Below are 24,878 nucleotides of genomic sequence, written 5' to 3'. Positions count from 1 at the left end.
ATCTTGTTGTGACTCTCAAAATTGGCTATTGGTACTTTGTGCAACTAGAAATCAAGGGCATAAAACAAATCTTCTTCAGTGCCCACATTAAATGGATGAGATCAACACATTCTTGATATCAGGTTTCTTTGAAACATAAACAGCATTTAAATTGTTCATTCATGATTTACACACTGAAAAATAACGAAGGGCAAGTCAAAGAGTTAAACTACAGAAAAAGTGGAAAAGAAAAAAAAAAAATCCCATAGCATTAACCTTTACTTGGGATTAAAGAATTTAACCTTCAATTTTAATAGAAAAATATGTTTAAGATTCCAAGCATGCAATGAGAAAAGAAAGCCATGCCTTTTATGGAGAAGGCAAGACAAAAAAAATAGAAACTAAGGTCAAGGAACCATAATCTTATATACAAGTGATAACCTAATGTTCAATCTCACCCGATAAGAGTAGTATCAAAGATCCTGTACTTCCTGCTTCCCCACTTATCATTTTTATCTTGATAGAAAGATAGAATACAGACCTGAACCCATGGTGGATTTCTAGAAGCAAGCTCATGATCATCAGATATTCCATTAAGCTTGTTCATTTTGCTTCTCAGAACATCATTAGCTGGGTAGCCCCCAAAGAATTTCTCCTGTCATCAATTAAGATGGCTTCAATCCACCATCTTGATTTCCCATAAGCAGATAATGCTGAGAGAAAGATAAGATGATTTACCCCGTCATCATCAAACAAACCAGCACGTATTCTAGCAGTGGGATCCTCCAGAGTGAATCTGATTCTGTACTTTCCTGTTACAGGAGAACGGAAGTCCTCAACCTGCCAGGGATGTGTTGTTACCACTCGAACAACACACTTATACTTAAATGTGACCTACAGCAGACGAAAAATAAATCAGAACAAGATGAATTGCTAATTTAAAATATGATAAAAGATGTGGCATCAATTCCACATCCAACTTAAAAGTATGGAAGGAACAAGCACCACAGGCACCTCCTTGTCAGTAAGGACATCCATGAGTGTTGAGAATCTTGCACGTGAATGATCTGTCTCTGAAAAAAAATAAAGAAGGCGGAAAGAACCAACATCAATGAGGACAAACATTCAAGAACAAGAATGCAATGAAATCCATGAAAACAGTAAAAATGAAATAAGCAAGAAATGAAAAGCTGAATTCACGCAATTCACAAAATATAAAGTGAAAAGAAAATTTCTTGGACATGCATAAAGCAGATTTATCATGCTAATCATATTAACTCATGCACCCTCTTTCATTCTGCTCAAGACTAACAAATTCTATTCGTTTGTTGGCTTTCTTCCAAGTATTTCTTCACTTCGTTTATCCATCTCATTTTCAACTTTCCCTTGTTCGTCTACTGTCAACAAAATGACTATTATACTCGTATGCTTAAACCATCTCAAATGACTCTATATATTTTCTTGCCTGTTGGTGCTACTCTCAAGTGTCCTTTACGAAATTCACTCTGAATTTTATCTTTACCAGTTTTGTATGCATTCTGTTCAATATTTTCATTTTGTCCAACCTCGTCTCCTTTAAATACTGGTTCTTCACTGCCCTATCATCTGCTCCTTAGATTTTCAAAATCAGTCAACCATAGAAGCCATGATCTTATTGGGCAAAACCAAGAAAATGAGAGCTCAGAGGAGGCCAAGCTATTTCCAAAGAAATTCCTGCATTACTAGGCTCAACTATTCAAAAGGAAGTAGAGATGAGAGAAATGTACCTTAGACTAAATGATGGATGGTTCAAATAGAATTTTACATCTTCACGGCTTCGCTAATGGTGAAGATTAAATTTTATAAGACATCTCTGAGATCAATCTTGATTTACATAGAGGGTTATTGTGTTAATTAGTATACTAAAGTATTCGTTGCAAAAAATTGTCTCTTTGTAACTCTAGAGAGGTAATTGAAGTCCATGGGGAATGAAGAACTACATCAGAATAGTCCTATGAGGCATACCCAATTGATATTGCTGAGCCACTTTCCAACTGATCGCATCCAGTTGCAAGATCTAGAGTTCGGAGCATACCAAGAACTTGCAACCAGCCTAATTTTTTTTTTTTTTTTTACCAACTTCACAAATTTTACGAACTTGAAATGAGCACTTTGCATAATTGCAAGATTGAAAGGAATAGAAGAGGAGAAAGGAGGAAAATAGAGAGGAGTTTGAGAAGCAGCGTTTTAATCAATTCGCTTATGTGAGTTTACATGAAAAGACAGTTCTGCCCCTTAGTAAAAAAATACTTCTAGCTCCATAAATAAATATCAGAATTAAATCAAACTTGAAACTTAAAGTCATGACAAGTAGCCTAACTTGCTGTAATGAGACTCATATGAGATTCTAAAATAACCAAAACACCCCTGTACTAGTATTCATTCTAACACTCCTCAAGCTGGACAATAAATGTCTAACAGTTCCAGCTTGTCACAAAACACCAAATGTTCATGCATTCCAAGAGGTTTTGTAAACACATCTCCAAGTTGTTTCAAAAACTTCATACACGGAGTAAACACCTTTCCCTGCATCACAACATCTCTAACAAATTGGCAATCAACCTATGTATGCTTTTTTCCTTTTCATAGAATACAAGGTTACTTACTATTAATATGGCAGTATGATTGTCATACTTCATAACCATGAACTCTAGAATAGGAAATCCAAACTCAACAAGAACCGAATTTGCCCACATAAGCTCAATAATTGTGAGTCATTGCCCTATACTCTGCCTTGTGTCAGAGTGGTTCCGTCCACTCTTGTAGGCGATAGCTTTCCACACCTAACAGATCAGTCTTTTGGGTGTATTGGCTAGCCGCTGTCATGGTATCAGAGCTGGGCACACCACGTCCCGCGTTCGAATCCCGTGAGAAGCAGTCAAGAATGGGCGGGGTGGGTGTCAGAGTGGTTCCGTCCACTCTTGTAGGCGGTAGCTTTCCACACCTAACAGATCGGTCTATTGGGTAATATTGGCTAACCGCTGTCATGGTATCAAAGCTGGGCATGCCACGTCCCAGCGTTTGAATCCCGTGAGAGGTGGTCAGGAATGGGAGGGGTGGGTGTCAGAGTGGTTCCGTCCACTCTTGTAGGCGGTAGCTTTCCGCACCTAACAGATCGGTCTTTTTTGTGTATTGGCTAGCCACTGTCACCTTGGACTTGATCTACCCATTACAATTTGGTTCTTACTCTTCTAATTCACTAAGTTACCCTCAACAAAACAACAATGAGTAGTGGTGGACCTCCTATCCATCTTGCATTCAGCATAGTCTACATCAGAATATCCCAACACATCAATTTTTTCATTTCAAGTGGATAGTTTACCTTTTTCCAAGAGCACCTTTCAAATACTTTAGAATCCTCTTGGCAGCTTCTAAATGTATCTTTCTTGGGTTTTCCATGAATTGACTCACTACTTCCGCTACAAATCATATATTGGGCCTAGTGACTATAGCATAAATCAACTTTTCCACTAGGCATCTACATGTGTCTTATCCTCGAGTACATGACTATGAAAATCATGAAGGCTAGCATTGATTTCCATGGAAGTATCCACTGGCCTTATACCCAAAGGCCATACTTCTATTACATATCTACTATGTACTTTCCCTGAGAGAGAACAAACCCTTTCTTACTTCAAGCCACTTCAATGCCAAAGAAATATTTCAATTGTTCTAAATTCTTTTTTAGAAATTGTGTTGTCAAATACGTTTTTACTTGCTCAATTCCTTCAAGGTCACTCGTTAGATAAGACAATGTCATCATCATACACAATCAAAACAACAATACCGGTCTTCCTTTTCAACAAAAACATAGAATGATCACAATGACTTCTATAAAAACCACACTTCATCACAACAATGCTGAATTTTTCAAACCATGCATTATGACTTTGTTTAAATCCATATATAAATTTCTTTAACCAACACAGTTTCCCTATCTCCCCCTGAGCAATATACCTAGGAAGTTGCTTCATATACACCTTCTTTAAGTCAAACATACAAGAATGCATTTTTAACATCCAATTGAAATAGTGGCCATCCTTTGTTAACTGAAACACAAATAAAATATGAACCAAAGTGAATTAAGTGATTGGCAAAAATGTTTCAAACACATCAACACCAAATGTCTATGTATAGCCCTTGGCCACTAATCTAGCCTTATATCGACTAATAGTCCTCATCAGTTTTGGACTTAATTAATTGTGTACACTAACAACATCCCAAAACAGCTGCCCCTGAAGATGGATCACAAAGAGGCCACGTCTCCCATATACACCATGGCATCCATCTCCTAATCTATAAGTTATTTACATTCAGGTGAAGCCATAACATCTCGAATTGAACAAAGTATAGTAGACATAGATAATGACATAGCAAAGGATCTGTAGGACAAGGACAAAATTTGAGAGAAACATATTGAGATATGGGACGAGAAGTACATGACCTTTTACCTCTCCAAAAGCTAATAGGAAAATCCAAATCCAAAGGAACTGGACCTGTAGGCAAAAGGAAGACAACTGGTTCTGAGTATTGGGTTCATGAGCTAGAACATCAATAGGCACTGGTGCAGATAACAAACAACAAGAAAGCCAACTTTACACTTGAAATGTTGGAAAGGAACTTATGACTAGTGCATCCATAACAACAATAGGCACTTGGTTAACCATAGAAGGACCAAATAATGATTGACCTTCAATAAAAGATGCAAAGCATGGAGTATTTTGAAAAAAAAAAAGTAACATTAGAGTATACCTATGTCTTTCCTTTAATAGGATCATAACACTTATATCCTTTATGATGATGTAAATAACCCAAAAAACCATTTTTCAATTTACTAGTAAGTTACTAAATAAATGAACAAAACATGTAGACCCGAAGATACAAAGAACAACATTAAACAATTTACGTTAGGGAACTTGTCCTTACAAAACAGAAGACGACATATGATTTATCAAAAGTACAACGTTAACACTGCATCCCCAAAAAGGATTTAGGGACATTCGTGTGGAATAGTATTAGTACGAGTAACTTCAAGAAGAAGTCTATTTTTGCATTCAACAACCTCATTTTGTTAGGGAGAACATATGCAAGAAGTCTTATGAGTAATACCATGTAAAACACAGAATGACATATATTCAAGTCCATTACCCGTACGAAAAATATGGACACCAACACCAAATAAGCTCTTTATTTCATTGAAAAAATCACTAATACATCAAAAACTTTGGATTTCACTCATAGAAGATACACCAAAGTGACTCTACTAAAATCATTTACAAAAGAAACTAAGTATGTAAAACCAAGTAAATTAGGGACTATACATGGACCCCATACATCTAAATGTATTAATTCAAAAACTCAAGATTTTGACTAGAACTAACAAGAAAACTAATCCAACGACGCTTCCTCAATTGCCACGACTCATAATCAAAAGAAATATCAATTGGCAAAGATGGAAAAGATTAACAAAGTTTAGTTGGTTATGGATATCTCAAACACAAGTGTCATAGGACTGGAGACTCTTTACTTATAAGTATCATAGCTTTTGGAATGGATACATCATCCAACAAATAGAGTCTACCTTCGAAACCAATTGTCCTCTTTGTCAGAAAATCCTGAAACAGACAAGAGGTGGGAGAAAAGGTTACAAAACAATTTAGAGATTTAATTATATGACTCACGAACAAAAGGTTGATAAAAAATTTTGGAACAAAGAGAACTGAACTCAACAATATCTAAGATGTGGTAGGTAGAGTACTCTCCCCTTGAATCGGGGAGGTTGACTCATCGGCTAAAGTAACATGACGATAGGACTAAGAAGGGTTAATATGATAAAATAAAGAAGGCATACCTAAGATGTGGGTAGATGCTCATGAATCAATGATACGAGAATGAGAGACATCAAGTGCTAGCATACTTGTGCTCGCCATCGTGGAACTTGTTGAGGAAGAGGTATAAGGCTCAATGATATGAGTGGTAGGTGTAGTGGTCAATTGACCAAGCCTTTAGAGTAACTATTGAATCTCCTCCTGAGGACCAGAATAAGGGGTGTTGTCCCTGCCTATCATAGTGAAATCCACACATGTTGGCTTGCCAAATTTCTCCCAACAGTGAATACACTTTCTATCCCCTCAATCACTACTACAACCTCAAGTAGAGGAATCTCTGCCATGACCTCTACTATTGCTCCCAAAGCCTCATGCTCCAAACTCACTAAATGAAGAGTTGCGGTTGAGAGTAATTGCATCAAAGAGTCTTGTATCCTTTTCACTTTTACCTGCTACTACCCCTTCTACCCAAATGACTCAGTTAAAAACCTGTTCAAGTGTGGTCACATCATCTTTGGCTAACAACTGTGTCCATATGGCATCATATTCAAATCCAAGACCATCTAAAAACCTTGCCACTTGAATCTAATTCTTTTCTTTACAAATAGCATCCTCATTCGTAGTAAAGGGATGAAAGGTGTTGATTTCAAAGCACCCCTCATTTTTGTGAATTAATCAATGACTAATCTACCTCACTTCTACATGTTAAAGTATCGAACTTACAATTCATATATCCTTGATAAATTGCTTTCCTAAGACAAAATAGAGGTTGGTGTATTACACACCTCCTTTGCAGTCCCACAAATCAAAATCCAATCACTGAATCATGACACCATACTATTAACCAGCCAAGTCATTACTTGATTGTCTTCTACCTCTCAATCTTCAGTTATGGGATTAGGATGATCGTCTCCAATATATGTGGCATTCCTTTTTGCCCATGAAAATATGAAAACAGAATAAGACCAATGCACATAATTAGAGTCATTCAACTTTTTGGAAGTGATATAAATAGAATGAAAGTCTTTACTCTCTAATCTCTCATAGGGCTTATTATAGCAATATGTTTACCAGATTCAGCCCTTTAGTACTCCAAATGTGTCCAAGATGATACAATCAACTCAAAAAACTAATAAAGCCAAGATTCCCCCAAATGCCTATCAAGTGGGCCCCACACTTCAAATTAGGGCACAACCACAATGAACAAGAGCAATTGCAGCAACCAAAACTTGCAATGCATCCTCTTAAATTTCAATCTAAACCATCAATAATTGGACTAATGCAGATAATCAAGGATGACAAAGCATAGTGATGCTGATGAAGGCATCAATGGGGTAGAAAATCCAATTTAAAACCCTTGTAGGGGCAATAAAGCATGATAACTACTCAATTAATAGTAGAGACCATCAACCAAATTGGTCATGGCAGGAAAAAGGAAGGAAAAAGTTGGGTTTTACCTTACCAATAAAGAAACTAGTTGAAGCACTTTCCATAGGGATGAGAAAACTGTAAAGAGAACCCAAAATACCTTTTTGTACTTCTTCTACTTCTCTCCCTCAAGCTAGGGATAAGAAAGACATAAAGACTCAGCTTGGACAAAACACAATATGGGATAAGAAAATCACTCCTAGCCGTATGACAAAGCTCCATACACTAGTCAAAATGGTCATAATCTGAAACATACTCTGCTCAATTTTAAAGACAGAAAACAGGCCAACTTTAGGGCTTAACAAAGAAACTATTCACTTTTTATGGGTAACTAAAACACAAATCACCTCTTAGGTGAAGAATAAAAGATTTGACTCAAGCTGGATGTTGGGCACACTCCTATACTTTTTAGGTAGTGGGTTTAGGCATTGCTTTAAGTGATGAAAACACAAGAAGATAAACTGAAGAAATATTAAAGGAAAACAACTTTAACCGGAAGGAGGCAACTATACAACACTCATACTTCCAAACGAATCTAGAATATGACATTTTTTTAAACAAAAAACTAGGGGAGACTATAGCAATAAAACTTATTTGACCAAGTATAACTTTTTTGGGGGTAACTACAATTTTTCAGAGTTGACAACGCAGAAAATACACAAATAAGTAACAAAAACACAAAACTTGAAAACAACATCAAAGCAAGATATTGCATACTCTGAATGAACACATCATGGAGCGATTAAGTATGACAAAAACTCTCTTATTAGAAGAGAAATTTGGCAAAAAAAACTAGGACTGTAGAAGAAAAGGAAACCCAATTTACGTCAATGCATAAAGAGATAATAAGAAAGAAAATAGGAAAACAAAAGATTTTCAACAGAACTGACCTTTAGTATTTTTATATCAATATCTCCACAATATAGATCAAAATCACAAACCATTTGTTGCCTAAGAAACTAGACTCAAAAAACTTTAATTTGGTACCAAATCTGACATAAAAAAACTTTGTTCTTGAATCTATTATAACCTCTTTATTTTCTTCATTATGTAGCTTGATGATTGTCAACTCCAATGCGAATATTTCCTTATATATAGATCAGATTGACATAATTTTTTCTCCTTTAGAAACTAGACTTTGATAGATTTCATTTAAGTACAATATTTCGTCAAAAAACATATTCCTTTGAAAGAAATAATCTAATAGATTTTGGACTCTATAATCTAGTTGAACTAAGTACTCTTTTGACCAGCATGACCATTAACTCTTCCAATATGATCTCCATATAAAGTCTCATTTTTTATAGTATAAAACCCCTCAAAAGTTGAATCTTTCTGGTGCTACTCGAGCCTCTCTAGCAGTTTGACCTTTGCTACTTCAAATATCAATTTTTCTTTGTAGAAAACTTTGATTGCCAATTTTCTTTTTGCGTTGGAAAGTGGAATCGAAGATCTTTTTTGCCAACAAATAATTTACAATATGAAAGTTCAATATGGAAGTGTGAACGCCATGAAAACAATGGTTACTAGGACAGGAAAGAAAAAGAAATTACGAACCCAAACAATTAGAGATAATAGATTAAAAGAATCACATTATCTTTGTGGGTTGACCGAGTCAACTCACAAGACCAGCTATGATACCATGTTGAATTTCTGAAAAAGTGAAAAAACTCCATTGACTTGATGTAATTTGAGTACAATGAACCTCTATTTATAATAGAGGAAACAAATATAATCTAATTATAATTACACTACCATTGTCCAAATTACACCCAAAGTTAATACTAAAAGATAAGTCCTAAAACAATTCAATAAGTGAATATAAATAAAAGACTAACATAACTAAAACACATTTAACTGAGACTCTTCTGTTAGACTTCTTCCTATGAAACTTCTGTAAGACTCCGCCATATTAATTTTGGCTCTATGAGACTTCTTACTATGAAAATCATATAAGACTCTTTCATATTTGTTTTTCAACAAATTTACACTAGAATTGAGATTTTTCCACCCACCCTAAACCAATTATATTTCAATAAAACTCACCTATTAAAAAAAAAAAGGATTGAGGAAGGCATACCATTGATCAAAAAACATGTTAGAATAGTCCCCCCCAAATTTTATGTGAAGCATGCACGTGGAAAAGTAAGGTCGTAGATGTATCAAGTATGTGACTATCTTTTCTTTCAACAGTGTCAATTTGTTGGGGTGTCTCGAAACACATAGCTTAAATACTTTTTAGCATTATCATACCAAAGAATGACAATAGAAGATCCAAACTATGTTTGTATTTCAGCATAAAATTATTTAAAGACCTACTTTAGAATAAGATTTAAGTAAATATACGTAAGTTACTCTACTAAAATCATCAATGAATCTAAGAAAGTACTGACATGTACTACTACTAGGGGTAGAACATGGACTTCATACATTTGAATGGATTAACTAAAAAGGTCTAGTAGAACCGAGATTGTTCTTGATTTGGGAAAGAAACTTTGTGTTGTTTTCTTAGCTGGCAAGCTTCACAATGTAAAAGAAGTGATGAGGAAGATGACCTTAAAGAAGGTAGCACTTGTTTGAACTTGTCAATACTCAGATACCCCGACCTAAGATGTCATTCATATGTTGATATTGAGCTCTTGAAGGCTGTTGAAGATGGCTACTTCTCCTCTTTAACATAGTATAAACCACCATTCTCAAGGCCCCATCCAATAAGTGAAAGAGAAAGATGAATAGTCCCAACCCTAGCCAACCCTTAACTCTTGACTATATGACAACTCAAAAAAAAAAAAAAAAAACAAGAGTACCTGATGTGGGCAAAAGCTCCTGAATCAATGACCTACGACGAGGGGGAGGTAAATAATGGAAGAGTAACAAAACTAGAGGAAGAAGTTGAGGCTTGTGCCTTAGGACGAGTAGAGGATTTTTTTTTTTTTTGAAAAATATGTATACATATATTAACAAAGAAAAATACATAAGCTATAGGACCAAATCCCTAATAACAAGAGATTGTAGATTTGCTCCAAGCACATCTGCTGCCAAATTGGCAGATCTCGAAATGTGAGACCAAATACAAGAAAATTGAGAAGCAATTTTGAGAATCTCCCTAAAAGAGTCTTTATGGCGCCATAGGGGAGAAGAAGCATACTCGCACCAACCAATTACCACCTTTGAGTGTCCTTCAATATGCAGAGGGCCACTACAATTGTCTCTGAAAACGTGAAGCCCATCAAGAAGATCGTAAAGTTAGGTCCAAGGCCTATCCCAAAATGACTAGTCATCTTACAAAACCTCTTTTCCAACTAATAAACTCAAGATCTTTGATCTCACTAATGCATGTGGGACTATTCCGTAACAAAGACCTTGAAGCTCAGCCGACGTGGAATCAGCAATGCCTAATAGGCCAGCATACGAGAAAAGCTGGTTGCCAGAGGGGTCTGAGATAACTCCTCCAAAACCTGCGATCTTGGGATTGCCCAACGAAGAACCGTCAAAGTTCAACTTTAGGAAACCATGCTTTGGGGGGATCCATTCTTGCATGACTGGGGCCTTGGAAGCAAACCTAATTCTTGCCATTGTGCTCCAATTGTCGTGGATAGAGGTGCCCACATAAGAGGAGAAAGGCCTCTTGGTAAGAAGCCATATTGAGATTTGACCCAAGACACATTCAGTTACTCTCTCTACGGAATTACTTTTAGCCTCAAAACACATACAGTCACGCTCATTCCAAATCCCCTTGGGGATGAAACCAATGCAGGCAGAGACCATAAGTTTTCCAAGCCCAAGGAAGGAGGTACCAACGAGTGACTTACTAAAAGATAGCAAATCTATCGGCATACAAAATTGAAGCCCCGTCTTACTTGGGATTGAAGTCCACACATTTCATGAGTAGGAGCATTGAAGCAGTGTGTGATTGGTTGTCTCATTCTCTGAGTTGCAAAAGGGGCAGAGAGGATCAATAGCAGGGTGGCCTCATCTTCTGAGTACATCAGCCGTTTTCCCTTACAAGGCGCTCCATATGAATTTTTTTATCTTTGGCGGAACACAAAGACACCACACAAAGAAGATCTAATGAACACTTTGGTTTAGATGTCAACCATTCATAAATTTGTAAGTGGAGGATACTGAGAAGACAACACTTTTGTTTGGCCACCAAATCAGCTTGTCAACTTCTGAAAGCCTCGGTCTTAAAGGCTAAAGAGATTCCATTAAACTGCATGCCTCCAATGCCTCGGGATCCGAAAGACCTCGCCTGGGGTGCAAGTTCAAACCATCCCCCTCAAAAGCTTTAGCAACTGATATCTCCCTTCGAGAAGATAGGAAAAAAAGATTCTTTGACGAAGACTGAAGGGGTTCCTGTCCTATCACCAATCCTCCCAAAAATTCAAAGATCTGCCATTTCCAACATAAAATCTGCTAGCAGAGGCGAAAGCAGGGATAAGAGAATATATCGATCTCCAAATTGGGGATAAACACCTGCGATTACCTCCCGAAATCCACCATGGAGAAGGACAACCAAGTTTGGCTTTTACCATTTCCTTCTAAAGATTGGAAGAAATAGTGTTGAACTTCCAAATCCATTTTAAGAGTTGATTCATTTCTTTTGATTTCCGAATCCCCAAACCACCCATCTATTTTGGTAAGCAAACCTCCTCCTATTTGATCAAATGGTATTTAAAGGCATTACTAGATCCTCTCCAAAGAAATCTTCTTTTTAACTAGTCCATGTCTTTGCATATGGAAGCAGGACAGGGCATAAAAGATAGAGTATAATTCGGAATGCCTGCAATACAAGACTTTAGGAGAGTGAGTCTTCCTATTTTGCTGAGAAAATGGCCCTTCCAATATGCCAGATGGGTCTCAATCTTTTCCATCATAGGGTTCCACATACTTTGGTTTATTCGACCATTGAAGAGGGGAAGGCCAAGATAAGTGGACGGGATACTAAATGTCTTACATCCAAAGAGATTTGCCATCTCATCAAGAAGATCGAGACTTACATTGAAACCCATGAGGGAAGTTTTCCCCCAATTAACTTTCTGCCCGGTGGCTAGTTCATGAGTAGGGGATTTTTGTAGGTAATGTTGCACAAATCGGCGAAGTTTATCTTTATTCATAGTCACCACATTGAATTTATTGCTACCAACTTGCTCTACCTAATTAACCCAAGTTGGTTTTCCAAATTTCTCCCAACACTTATCTGACAAGTGATTTCTTTTTCCATAATGAGTGCATGGAACCCGATTAGATCTACCTCTACCTCTACCTCCCCCTAAATCTCATCCTCTACCTCTCACACTACTCCCTCGGCCTATGGAGTTAGTTTTTCCACCATTGGCAGCTAGAGCTTAATTCTCCACCTCAATTCCAACACATGCAACTACAGGCTTGCCCTCATAAGACTTGCTATTGTGTCTTCAAAGGTAGGTTTATCAGCTCTAGCAAAGATTTGAACTCAAATGGGCTTCATAACTAGGTCCTATAGTACATAGCAACCTTGTGAACTTGATTTCTTTTCTCTACCTTTCAACTACAGCTTGACTCAATTCAATTGGATGAAATTTACTTATTTGTTGCCATACCCCTTGTAACTCACCCACAAACTGCATAAGAGGCTTATCTCCCTTTTCTAATAAGTTCTTCTCTTGTGAGAATCTCTTTTCACAGCCACCCATATTTCACAAGTGGCTTCGCAAAAGATCACTTAGTTATTCACATGGGCTTCCACACTCCTTGGCAGCCATGACATAACTTTCAAATTTCCAGTACTCCACTCAGGGGATCTAGTGGCTTTTGGTTCTTCACATATGAATTTGTCTCCGTTTAGCTGCTCCTACCAATAAAATATAGTTGTCACTATTCAACTTTGTTCATCTTTCTCCGAAGCACCATCTGATCCAGTGCCTGGATTGATTACATCTTCACCCTCGACCATTATACACATACAGTCTCTGCACTTCTAAACGAGGCACTTATTCAATCTCAGCTGAAACCCAATAACAGCAACGGCTTACAAGTGATTATGTATACACTAGTAGTTTTTAGCAAGAGTTTTCGGGCATAAAAAAACCCAGTCATCCACGTCCACCATAGCAATAAACCAACACTTCAAATAACCCAGCACATGCTACAGCCTGAAGCCTCCTCTCCATGTAAAACAATTCTTCTATTATACAAACTCCCACACTGAATTGAGAATCCAGAACTTCTACAACTTTCATTAGCTAACAGCAACAACTTGGAATTTACTCGACAAAGCCATACCCAGCAGACAAAGAATTGATTGACACACAGAAAACTTACATACATTATCTCTTCGTCAAGTGAGAAAATTATCAACTTTCATTCACTCCAGCCTCTACAACATCCGCATAAAACTCCAATCTAACATTCTTTCCAAAAGCTCAAGCAACTGCTCAGTAAAGCTTCAATCAACCAACTAAGTTCCTAGGTCAACTACCGGTTTCTCTTCTGCGAGAAACTCAAAGATCATGGTGCAGGGAAATGTATCTCAAGCCATGCACCTACCATGGTGATGGCAGTGATAAACTCTCGGTAAATAAGAAAGAATTAAGCATGATCAAGAACTTACATTTCTGCAGCAACACTTGGTCCCACTTCCAAGTCTTCAAAAGAGTAAAATACCACTACCAGAGATTAAACCAACCAATCCTACACCAGTTAGGATTACACCAGCTCTAATACCATGAAATCTGAGAAGATTTAATCAGTTTAATGTCTGTTAATTGAAGCTAAAAGAAGAAGAAAAAAGATGGCAAGAAGAATGGAAGAAATAGAGAAGAAAGCGAAGACAGAGAGAGAGAGAGAGAGAGAGAGAGAGAGAGAGCTATTCCATGACCAAAATAGATTACCCCAAATTAGAGCATCACTTTTTACGTCCTTTATACATTCTCCACTCTAGTATTTAAAGCGGTTTAAATGCCCTAAGGCTACAATAAGGAGCTAACTTGGGTAAAGGGACAGTTTAGTATTTAAAGCTGTTTAAATGCCCATAAGGCTACAATAAGGAGCTAACTTAAGGGAGAAAAATAAGAGAAAAATGCATCATATAACATAGGTTTAGCTCATATTTCGCTTTCTAACATTCTAAAAATGTTAAAAGATCTGTCAACTGTATGCCAAACAAGTTAGCTATGGAGAGGGTGAGTTTACAATCCCTCACTGTGTATGACCAACCCTCTCGATGTTCTTTGTAAGCTTGGCTTTTGGCCTTAATGAAATCTTCACCTTTCTCCCAAAAAAAAAAAAAAAAAAAGGAATAAGAAATTTAACTCCATATGGCTGATGGGTTACTTAAAAACCAACATGAATAGGTAAAAGATGTGTTGCTTTTCTTTCCAGAATCAGCTTATATTATTTAGCATGAACAAATAAAACGGCATTTTACTAGTCCAGAAATTCTTATAAGATGTTTGTTCTCTTTAAAACATAACAGACACAAACAACTAATACAGTTGAAATAAAAAAAAAAAACTAAATGCAGTGAATTGAAAAAATTGTGCATGCAAAGGAAATTTTAAGAAGCTAAAACAAAAGTCTCATGCTTCTAAAAATTAGAGATAATGACAGAGGCAAGATAGGGCTGTGAAGGACCAACTGCTTCAATAGTTTCATCTAAAGACAAAGCCCCTTTACCCGAAGCACAAACCAGAAAGATACAGCAAATAGATAAATGGCTTATTGAAGCTTTCATAAACTTATTCAACTTTCCACAGAAGGGCCATTTTTCTATTTTGAAGGAAGTCTAGTGATCTCCTAATGACACAAAAAGGCCATCCATATGATAGGCAACATCTGTGTCTAACACAGAACAGTCGAGATTACTAAATTCTGTTTCATTTGAACATTTATATATTGGATGAGATTAGCGGCAGGAAAAAAACACTTTTAGCCGTGTAAAGCAGAATAGCACAACTGCATTATTCTTCAGAGAATAAAGTATTAGGATAAAATGTTCCTGGAGCCAAAATTTTGGTAGATAACATTCTATAAGGATAATTGTACCTGTAATACGAGAAGGCCAGGGAAAACTTGATAAAGGCAAGCGGTTCAGATTAGAAGATAACCGTTCTCTATAAAGCCTTCATTGATCAGAGTGAAAAAAAATCAAAACACAAAGCCCAGGATTTTCTGCAACAGCAATGTGCTTTTCTTCACTTAAAAACATGAGAAAATATGAAAAGCATTACCTTTTCCGTTCTCTGACTATCTGGTCCTTATTTGACAAAAGAAGAACTTCAGTACAAGGCATCATGACACCCCGCCACAATCCTGACTGTGCTTGACATATGAAGTTACGAATTTTCACCCATTGACCTTTGAGACCTTCATAAGATTTAGTAACAATAACCCTCAGGACAGTTCCTATGGAAGGAAATGAGCACAAAATAGATCTTGGTAGAGGAAGTGGCTCCAATTCTAAAGGATGAAGAGTGTCTCCTTCAGCATCACACCTGCCGTTAATGCACTTGTGAATATTCTTCCACTGAAATTGTTCTTTCATAAGGATTGAGAAAATCCATCCTAAGCTAATTAACAATTGACAACTAGGAAGTGAAAAACTCAAAAGCACATACAGAAATTAACAACAGTATTTGATTAAATCACTTCGAGGGTACAAAGCCAGTATAAGTAATTAAATATTGTTCAATACACAACTCTCCAACTCTTCAAACTAGTAGATCAATCTGAAACTTCAAAACATCTAACTGATCTAACCAGAAGCAAATCCAGAAGCCATGAAAAAGGCTCTTCCATCAAGAAATAACACCAAAACATGAAAATGTCATTCTAATTGTGAATAACTTGTAATATTTGCCAGCTAAATATCAACGATTGCTAGTTTAAGGTCTAATTTGAGATACTACTAGCGGACCTCAGGATGCAATCAAAGACACATGAGCTATGATCTTGTTCCCATGTAACCTATACCCAAAGGCTTATCAGCTGGTATGGCATGCTTGCCAGGTTTCAACGACCTTCCTGAAATATACTATTAAAGAATAGTCTCACATGGATTAGTGAGATCAAATAACTTGAGTTTATTAGTTGGGGAAAAGGTTTCCTAAGGTGGCTAGTCATTTTGGGATAGGTCTTGGATCCAACTTCATATGGTATCAGAGCAGGTACTCATATGTGGGCCTCCACCCAAATTATCCACACGTAAGAGCCCAGAGGGCCTACACGTGAGGGGGAGTGTTAAAGAATAGTTTCACATGGATGAGTGAGATCAAATATCTTGAGTTTATTAGTTCCTACAGGAATCCTTTTGGAAAGACAGGTCTTGCAATGATGGTTCTGTTTATTGGTTCCAAACAAGTGAGGAAAGGTTGAGAATTTTTTCCTTCTCTTCTGTGGTTGAATTTGGTATAGTTCATTCTAACGGATAACCTTACCCTTTCTTGAAGTACCATCCTCCTTTCTGTTGTAAACACCACCCACTGTTTCTTCTTCTTCTTGCTCTTCTTCTATTTTTTCTTCTACCTCTGCGGATTCTTCGTCCGGTTGAACAAGATGCAACTTCAAACGACCATCTTCTCTACAAGCACGCATTATTTCCAGAGTGGGAATTTTGATTTCTCTAGAACAAAACGCACATCTTGCCTGTAAGACCTCAACTGAATCCAGGGCTTCTCCATCTTCCCAATGCAAGTAAGTGGCGGAGGCGGGAAGCTTCCACCGGTTTTTGATACCTTAAAGCTTTCCCCAACACCCATATTCTCCATAGAACCCTTAGAATCTTTGATGAATTACTTTCTTGAGACAAAATGGAAGTCAATGTAGTCCACATTGCCTTAGTAGTATTGTAACTCAAAATCTGATCACTAAATCTGGATTCCATATTATTGACCAACCAGGTCATTACTAAATTATCTTTTGTCACCCAATCTTCAGTAACAAGTACCGCGGGATCATCATTTATATATTTTGCCATCCCAAATTTCAATATTTGCGTAGTCAAGTGGGCCCCACACCGAATTCAATTAGGGCAATGCAGCACACAATTCTATTTAGAACCGATAGTAATCAATTCCAACAATTGAGACCATAAATCAATGAAAGAATGACCTAATTGCAAAAAATCCAGATGGCGTAAGCTATATGGATGATGACGCAAGCATTAGGTTGATGACGCAAGCAGATTTGAGAAATTTCTTCAAATTGGGATCATTAAACACTTCTAAATCCCTACATTCAGTCAAATAGAAGCAGTAATCATTAGCCAATAGGCTAAGATAGGCAAAAAAAAAGGGGAAAAAATGAAAATTCTACCCTACCAATCCAGAATTGTGGGAAAAACCTTCAAGGAGATTGTTAAAAATGGAAAGCCAAAGAAACTTGCCCAAGACTTGCGTTACTGCTCTGATATAGCCTACGCCATCTTGATTTCTTGCAATTAGCTCATTCTTTCATTGATTTATGGTCTCAATTGCTCGAATTGATTACTATTGGTTCTAAATAGAATGAATTGGGTGCTGCATTGCCCTAATTGAATTCGGTGTGGGGCCCACTTGACTACGCAAATATTGAAATTTGGGAAAAGTGCTTCCCTTTGGTTAATTGACGCTCCAGTGTACTAAATTGTGGTGTTTGGTGATATTTAATGGTTGATTCCAACACACAGGTTACTGTCCAAAGGACTATTGAGAGCTCAAATGTGAAATTCTCTATCTATTCAGATAACTACGATCCAATTGAATGGATCAAATTATGTAAACTAGTCTAGATCAGTTTTGATGTATATGAGGGCCAGAAGAATGACAAAATATATAAATGATGATCCCCCGATACTTGTCACTGAAGATTGGGTGGCAAAAGATAATTTAGTAATGACCTGGTTGGTCAATAGTATGGAATCCAGATTTAGTTATCAGATTTTGAGTTGCAATATTGCTAAGGCAATGTGGACTACATTGACTTCCATTTTGTCTCAAGAAAGTAATTTATCAAAGATTTTAAGGGTTCTATGGAGAATATAGGTGTTGGGGGAAGCTTTACGGTATCAAAAACCGGTGGAAGCTTTGGATTCAATTGAGGTCTTACTGGCAAGATGGGTGTTTTGTTCTCAGGGAAATCAAAATTCTCACTCTGGAAATAATGAGTGCTTGTAGAGAAGATGAAAGTTTGAAGCTGCATTTTGTTCAACCGGACGAAGAATCCACAGAGGTAGAAGAAAAAGAATAAGAAATAGAAGAAGAGCAAGAAGAAGAAGAAACAGTGGGTGGTGTTTACAACAGAAAGGAGGACAATACTTCAAGAAAGGGTAAGACTATCCGTTAGAATGAATTGTACCAAATTCAACCACAGAAGAGAAGGAAAAAATTCTCAATCTTTCCTCACTTGTTGGAACCAATAAACAGAACCATCATTGCAAGACCCGTCTTTCCAGTAGGATCCCTGTAGGAACTAATAAACTCAAGATATTTGATCTCACTAATCCATGTGGGACTATTCTTTAACACCCCCCTTCACATGTAGGCCCTCTGGGCTCTTACATGTGGATAATTTGGGTGGAGGCTCACATATGAGTACCTACTCTGATACCATGTAAAGTTGGATCCAAGGCCTATCCCAAAATGACTAGCCACCTTAGGAAACTTTTTCCCCAACTAATAAACTCAAGATATTTGTCCACACGTAAGAGCCCAGAGGGCCTACACGTGAGGGGGAGTGTTAAAGAATAGCCCCACATGGATTAGTGAGATCAAATATCTTGAGTTTATTAGTTGGGGAAAAGGTTTCCTGAGGTGGCTAGTGATTTTGGGATAGGCCTTGGATCCAACTTCACATATACTAATACAATAACTAAGTCCCATGTCGAAATTACCCCTGACCCCAAAATTATTACTTGTTTTAACAAGTCAGACCCACTATGACCAAATCCAGCCTTGGGAAAATCAAATTGTCAACTATTCAACACTGAAAACCAGTCAACAACTTTTCACCCATAAATCATAAAAAAATTCTATGAAGTGTGTTTCAGGTTCGAGAATCAAAGAGTCACATATTATGAAGGTTTCAACATGTTCAAAAACACAATACAGGTTCAGAGAACTAAGGATTCTTTAAACCTGTCCATTTTACGAGCTTGAAGTGTTGAATTTTTGGGAAAGAAAAATATTTCATTGACTTTTTTTTAACTGAATACATGAGCATCTATTTAAAATAAAGGAAACAAGTAGAATCATAATATAATTAAACTATTGATATCAAAATTACACCCAAAGTCAAACACCAGAAGATAAGTCCTAGAACAATTCAACAATTAAACATAAATAAAACACCTTTAACTAAAACTCTTCTACGAGACCTCCTTCCCATAAGACTCTTCTTAAACTCCACCATATTAATTCTAGCTCTATGAGACTTCTTGCTATGAAAGTCATGTAAAACTCTTTCATACTTACTCTTCAACACTCCCCCTCAAGTTAGAGTTTGACTTCAACTTGTAATAAAAAAAAAAATTGTCTTCTATGTTGGTCTTCAATCTTCATAGACTAACTTTTTTTCATAGATGCCAATTCTTCATCTTATGTTCTCCCCTTTTCTTGAATATTTTGTTCGTGTAAAAATTATCACAACATGTGGGATAAATTTCATCTTTCTTGTATTTCTTTTTCTACTTCTCCCCCTCAAGCTAGGGATAAAGGGACATAGAGACTAAGTTTGGACAAACCGAAAAATGAGAGAAGAAAATCACTCCTAGTTTTACACCAAAGCTCCATACATCAATCAAAACGATTATAGTCAGAAAAAACACTCCGCTCAATTTCAAAGGCGGAAAATGGTCAATTTTAGCACACAACAAAGAGACTAGTCACTTTTTAAGGGTAGCTCAAATAAAAAAAAACACCTCTTTGGGTGAAGAATAAAAAGACTTGACAAACATTGGATGTTAGACACACTCCTATACTTTTTAGGTAGTGGATCTAAGCATTGGTTTAAAGTGAGGAAAACAAAAGAGGCAACTATGCACTACTCGTACTTCCAACAAATTTGGAATGTGACCTTTTTTTGGGAAAAATAAGGGACACTATAATTGTAAAACTGTAAAAAATAACATAATAAACTAATTTAAGTGATATGGGAGTTTCTAGGGGGTGGTCACAATTTTTCGTAGTTGATGATGCAAAAGATACACAACCAATGCAAACAAGCAAACCATCATTAGAGAAGAGACCCTGAGCCAAATTGTCTCATGAGATCTCTCCTCAAACCAAAAATAGTAATTTTATTAGAGATAGATATGAGAATACATGGACCAAACTAACTATGTCGGTCTTGACATTAGACCTTGAGTAGGACCCAATTTCGTCTAGGAAGAAACTCAAAATTTTAGCTATGGAAATGAGCTTATGTTGAGCAACAACAACCTCTGGGACTCCTGCTCAAATTGTGAATCATTACCATAGCAACTATGAACTCCAATTCTAGTTTTTTCTGCAAGCGACTTTGATGAACTCTTTCCCCATCAACAACATTAACTTCTTTCCCTTGACATCTTCTTTTCTAGAATTAGAAGAGGTTATCTTCCTTTTGGTTGTTTCCTATTTGCACCTTGCAAGGTATTTGAATAGGAATCCAAGAGAACAAGCTTGAGGCTTAAAAGTTACCTCATCTCAACATCCAGGCTTCAAAGTTCAAATATCATACGTCGATTGAGAGCACAGGAAAGGTTAAAAACTATATATTTATCAATTATCTTTCTCTGAATTCAAGTCGTACGTCGCTTCACTGTTTCTTGGCTTCCTCCTTCCACTCTATACTTGGCTGTGTTAAGTTGTAGAGCCTAATCAACGCCATACGCTGAGTCAGTACACGTATCGACCATGTAAACTATTTCATCTTTATAGTGGATTACTATAGTGGCAGAAGACAAGATGTAGGGGGGTTAGTCAACTTGAAGGACGAGATGATCTTCAACCGCATAATACCCTTCAACATTTTAAGTCATTAGTGGTGTGCAGATGAAGCTTCATCTTGATGCAGGGGATGAAGGGGTCCTTCATCTCCACGTTTTAATTTCGATCATGTGGAAGAAGGCCCTTTTTGATCTTCTTTGAATTGAAGGACGGCCGACGCTCGCATTTTTCCCTCTCTCCTCGCCCCCCCCCATCGCGCATTGTCCTTTGTCATTTTTTATTCCTCTCTCCCGCACTCCCTCTCTCGTCTCCCTGCGCCCCCAACGTCGCTGCCGCCAAAATCGATCTCGTCCTTCGTCTCCGACCACCGTCTCAGTTCCCTCTTGTCTCCAGCCTCATCTCTCGGCCTCGCCCTCTCTCTCACACCCCCTCTCTCGTCTTCGTGACTCCCTCTCTCGTCTTCGTGACTCCCTCTCTTCTCTCGGACTCGCTCTCTCTCGCTTCTCTCTCTCTATTCCCTCCTGACCTCCCTTTCTTCTCTGTCTTCTCCCTCTCTTCTCCCTTTTGGCCTCCCACTCCCTTCTCTCTCTGGCTAGTCTCCTTTCCCCCAAAAATACCTTCCGATTTCGTTCGATTTCCCCATTTCCATTTCCATTTTCTTTGATTTTGAACATTTGGGCATCGATTGCTTAATATCTACTTCGATTAGGCATCAATTTCACCCTTCGGCTTCAGATTTCCCAAAATTTCAGAAGGTATGCCTAAACCCTAATTTTTTTCATTAAATTAGTGTTTTATTTGATTTAAATTTATTTTCAGTGCGTAATTGGGGGTTATTTGGGCATTATTTTGGGATTTAGGGTTACGATTTATAGTCTAAATTCTTGATTCGAATATGGATTATTTTTAGGGTTCGCTGTTCGGTATTTAAGGGTCCAGTAATTAGGGTTTAGGGTTTATGGTTAAGGATTTAGGGTATTTTAGGGATTAGGGTTTTTAAGGTTTAGGGGGTTTAGGGTTTTTAAGCTATAAGGTTTTTTGGGTTTAGGGTATAGGGTTTAGGGCTTTTAATGTATTAAGTCCTGGAATTAGTGTTTAGGGTTTAGAGTTTAGTAGATGATAGGGTTTAGGGTTTGATGGTTTAGGTTTTTTTTTTATGGTTTGTGTTTCGGGTTAAGGGTTTAGGGTTTAGGGTTTAGGTTAAGGGTTTAGGGTATTTTAGGGATTAGGATTTTTAAAGTTTAGGGGGTTTATGGTTTTTAAGGTTTTGGGGGTTTTGTGTTTTTAAGCTCTAGGGTTTTTTAGGTTTAGGGTTTTGGGCTTTTAAGGTATTAAGCTCTGGAATTAGTGTTTAGGGGTTTTTAGTCCAATTCAAACAAGGTTGAGTCGCCTACACGGGCGTCCATTAACCAACGAAACCCGACCCCTATCACTGATGAGGTACAGTTCATAGTGACTGCGAAGTTATATGGGGCTCTACCAGGGGTCTTCGATGAATTTGGACTTGATGTGTGTGTGTTTTCATTGTTTAGTGCATATGCATTAGTGAAAATAATTTAATTAATTTTGAAATGTGTGAGAATGTTGTTGAGAATTTTTGAAGTGCTATGGAATGTTTTTGCCATGTGGTGAGGAGATTCGGGTATTATACATATCCACCACATGGTATTTTTTTTATGGTTTGTGTTTCCTTGACGAGTAAAGGTTGTCTGATAAAGTTTTTTCCGTGAGGACCGTCTCGGATTTAGACTATACATGGCTGCAAGAAGACAACCAAGTGGTCGAACATATGATATTTGGACATTCGATGATGATAGCAAAATGCTCGATCTCTTGGTCAAGCAGGTCAATCTAGGGAACAAGTTGCCTAACGGGGTGTGGAAGCATGAGGTATACATGGATTGTGTAAATAAGTTCAATGAAGACACAGTCATGAAAAAAACTGTTGAGCAGGTGATGAATCGACCAAGAGCATGGAAGAAAACATACCAAACGATAATGAGTTATATCAACACTAGTGGGTTTGGTTGGGATACAACCACACAACGAGTTACTGTATGTAATTCTATATGGTTTGATTACATAAAGGTCAGTAAATCTGTATGGCTCGACTACATGATGTACTATAAAATATTTTTATGTTTTCCGCGTTAGTATAACTCTATTCTAAGACGTCTAAATGATGTTTTATTCTTGTAGGAGCATAAAGATGTTGAGAAGTACAGACGTGAAGGCTGCCCCCTATACGATAAATTAGTTGTGGTGGTGGGAAACACAATAGTGATAGGGTCAGGAGCTGCAACCTTTGTAGATCAGGGCGATGAGGTGATCCGTGAATCGGAACATGTCCCGATGGATGAGCCAGAGGATGTTGATATAGTTATAGATACTCCATTATTAAGCATAGATGAGTCTCTAGGTAATCAATCTGAAAGAAGTAAACAGTCATCTTCAAGTCTTCATAGAAAGATAACCGAAATGCCCGATAATGACACTAGTAGAAGAATCTTTGATGGAATAGATCGAATTGTTAAGACATTTGAGAATTTCATGATGAAAGACGATATTGTAAGAGATTGGGTCAAAGCCCTCAGGGAAATCCCGGACTTGCCTACAGAATTGAAGTATCGCACTCCTTCATAGTTGGATACACCAACTAAGAAGGTCATGTTTACATAAATGACAGTGGAAGAGGGGGTCGAGTGGCTTAAATTTTGTTTTGAAAACTAATTGTAATGTGTTATAAATACACTATTTTTTTGGAATATTATTATGTAGTACGCATGATATTTGAATTATGATGTTGCAAGACTTATTAGTATGGTTTGTATTTAAATTTGATATATTGTTGTGTTTATATATTGCATAGATGAATATGGTGTTTTGAGTATGGATGTGGAATGTGGATAAATGTAAGATGTGATTGAATGTAGGATCGTGGGAATGTGGATGAATATGGTTGTTTATAAGTGTGATTGCAAATAAGTTATGATTGAAGATTGATGTTTACTTGTGTTTATGAATTTTAGGCGATTGAATTTGTGGATTTCCATGGATACTATGACAAACGATGAAAAGGTTGCAATTATTCACAACTTTGTTGATCGCCATGGAAAGATACTATCTGTACCATTGCAACAGACGTGTACCACGTTCTTGTGAGATGAATGGTCCATTGTATTTGCAAAAGGCACTAAACAAATCTCTAGTTAAATTTCAAAAAGTTTACAGGATGAACCAACTAGTATCTCACAAATTCGCAGATATACTTACTAATAAAGGGTTTTTATCAGCCACAAAGACCATCTCAGTTGAAGAACAACTTGCATATTTCCTCCTAACTGTTGGTCAAGGACAAGTGTATAATGTCACAGCAGAGATGTTTGATAGATCAAACTGGACGATAAGTAAGTATTTCAACAAGGTGTTGGATGCAATCCTCAAACTTCACTCTGATTACGTCAAACGGCCTTCGGAACGCACACACTCAAAAATTTTAACAAATTCAATGTTTTATCCCTACTTCAAGGTAACATCACTTCCTATAACTAAATAATTTTAGATTAATATACAAAGTTAGTAAATATTAATTGAAAATGTATAATTAGGATTGTATTGGAGCTATTGATGGAACTCACATCAAAGCCAACATTCCACTTGAAAATCAACCAAGGTTTTGGAATAGAAAAGGTTATCTCTCACAAAATGTAATGGCAACATA

General features: G+C 37.1%; 1 protein-coding gene across 2 annotated transcripts in view; it reads right to left on the bottom strand.

Annotated features, from left to right (window-relative positions):
* Positions 1 to 288: 288 nt before the first annotated feature.
* The window catches only part of LOC137962544 (protection of telomeres protein 1b-like), a 35,422-nt gene continuing 10,832 nt past the window's right edge, over positions 289 to 24,878 (bottom strand). The window contains exons 6-10 of one of the 2 annotated variants that reach the window (XM_068809462.1): positions 15,485 to 15,748; positions 15,300 to 15,376; positions 985 to 1,052; positions 718 to 873; positions 289 to 634 (exon numbers count right to left, since the gene is read on the bottom strand). In XM_068809462.1, the coding sequence (XP_068665563.1) occupies positions 434 to 634; positions 718 to 873; positions 985 to 1,052; positions 15,300 to 15,376; positions 15,485 to 15,748 (766 nt within the window). In that variant the 3' untranslated portion in view covers positions 289 to 433. The remainder of the gene's footprint in view (positions 635 to 717; positions 874 to 984; positions 1,053 to 15,299; positions 15,377 to 15,484; positions 15,749 to 24,878) is intronic. The other variant, XM_068809463.1, reaches the window with a different exon arrangement.

Source organism: Aristolochia californica, unplaced genomic scaffold, assembly GCF_029961685.1.
Source record: "Aristolochia californica isolate CCGP_79_NKW_82.1479 unplaced genomic scaffold, dmAriCali1.0.hap1 SCAF_4, whole genome shotgun sequence".
Classification (NCBI taxonomy): Eukaryota; Viridiplantae; Streptophyta; class Magnoliopsida; order Piperales; family Aristolochiaceae; genus Aristolochia; species Aristolochia californica.
This window is presented reverse-complemented; position numbering and strand designations above follow the sequence as displayed.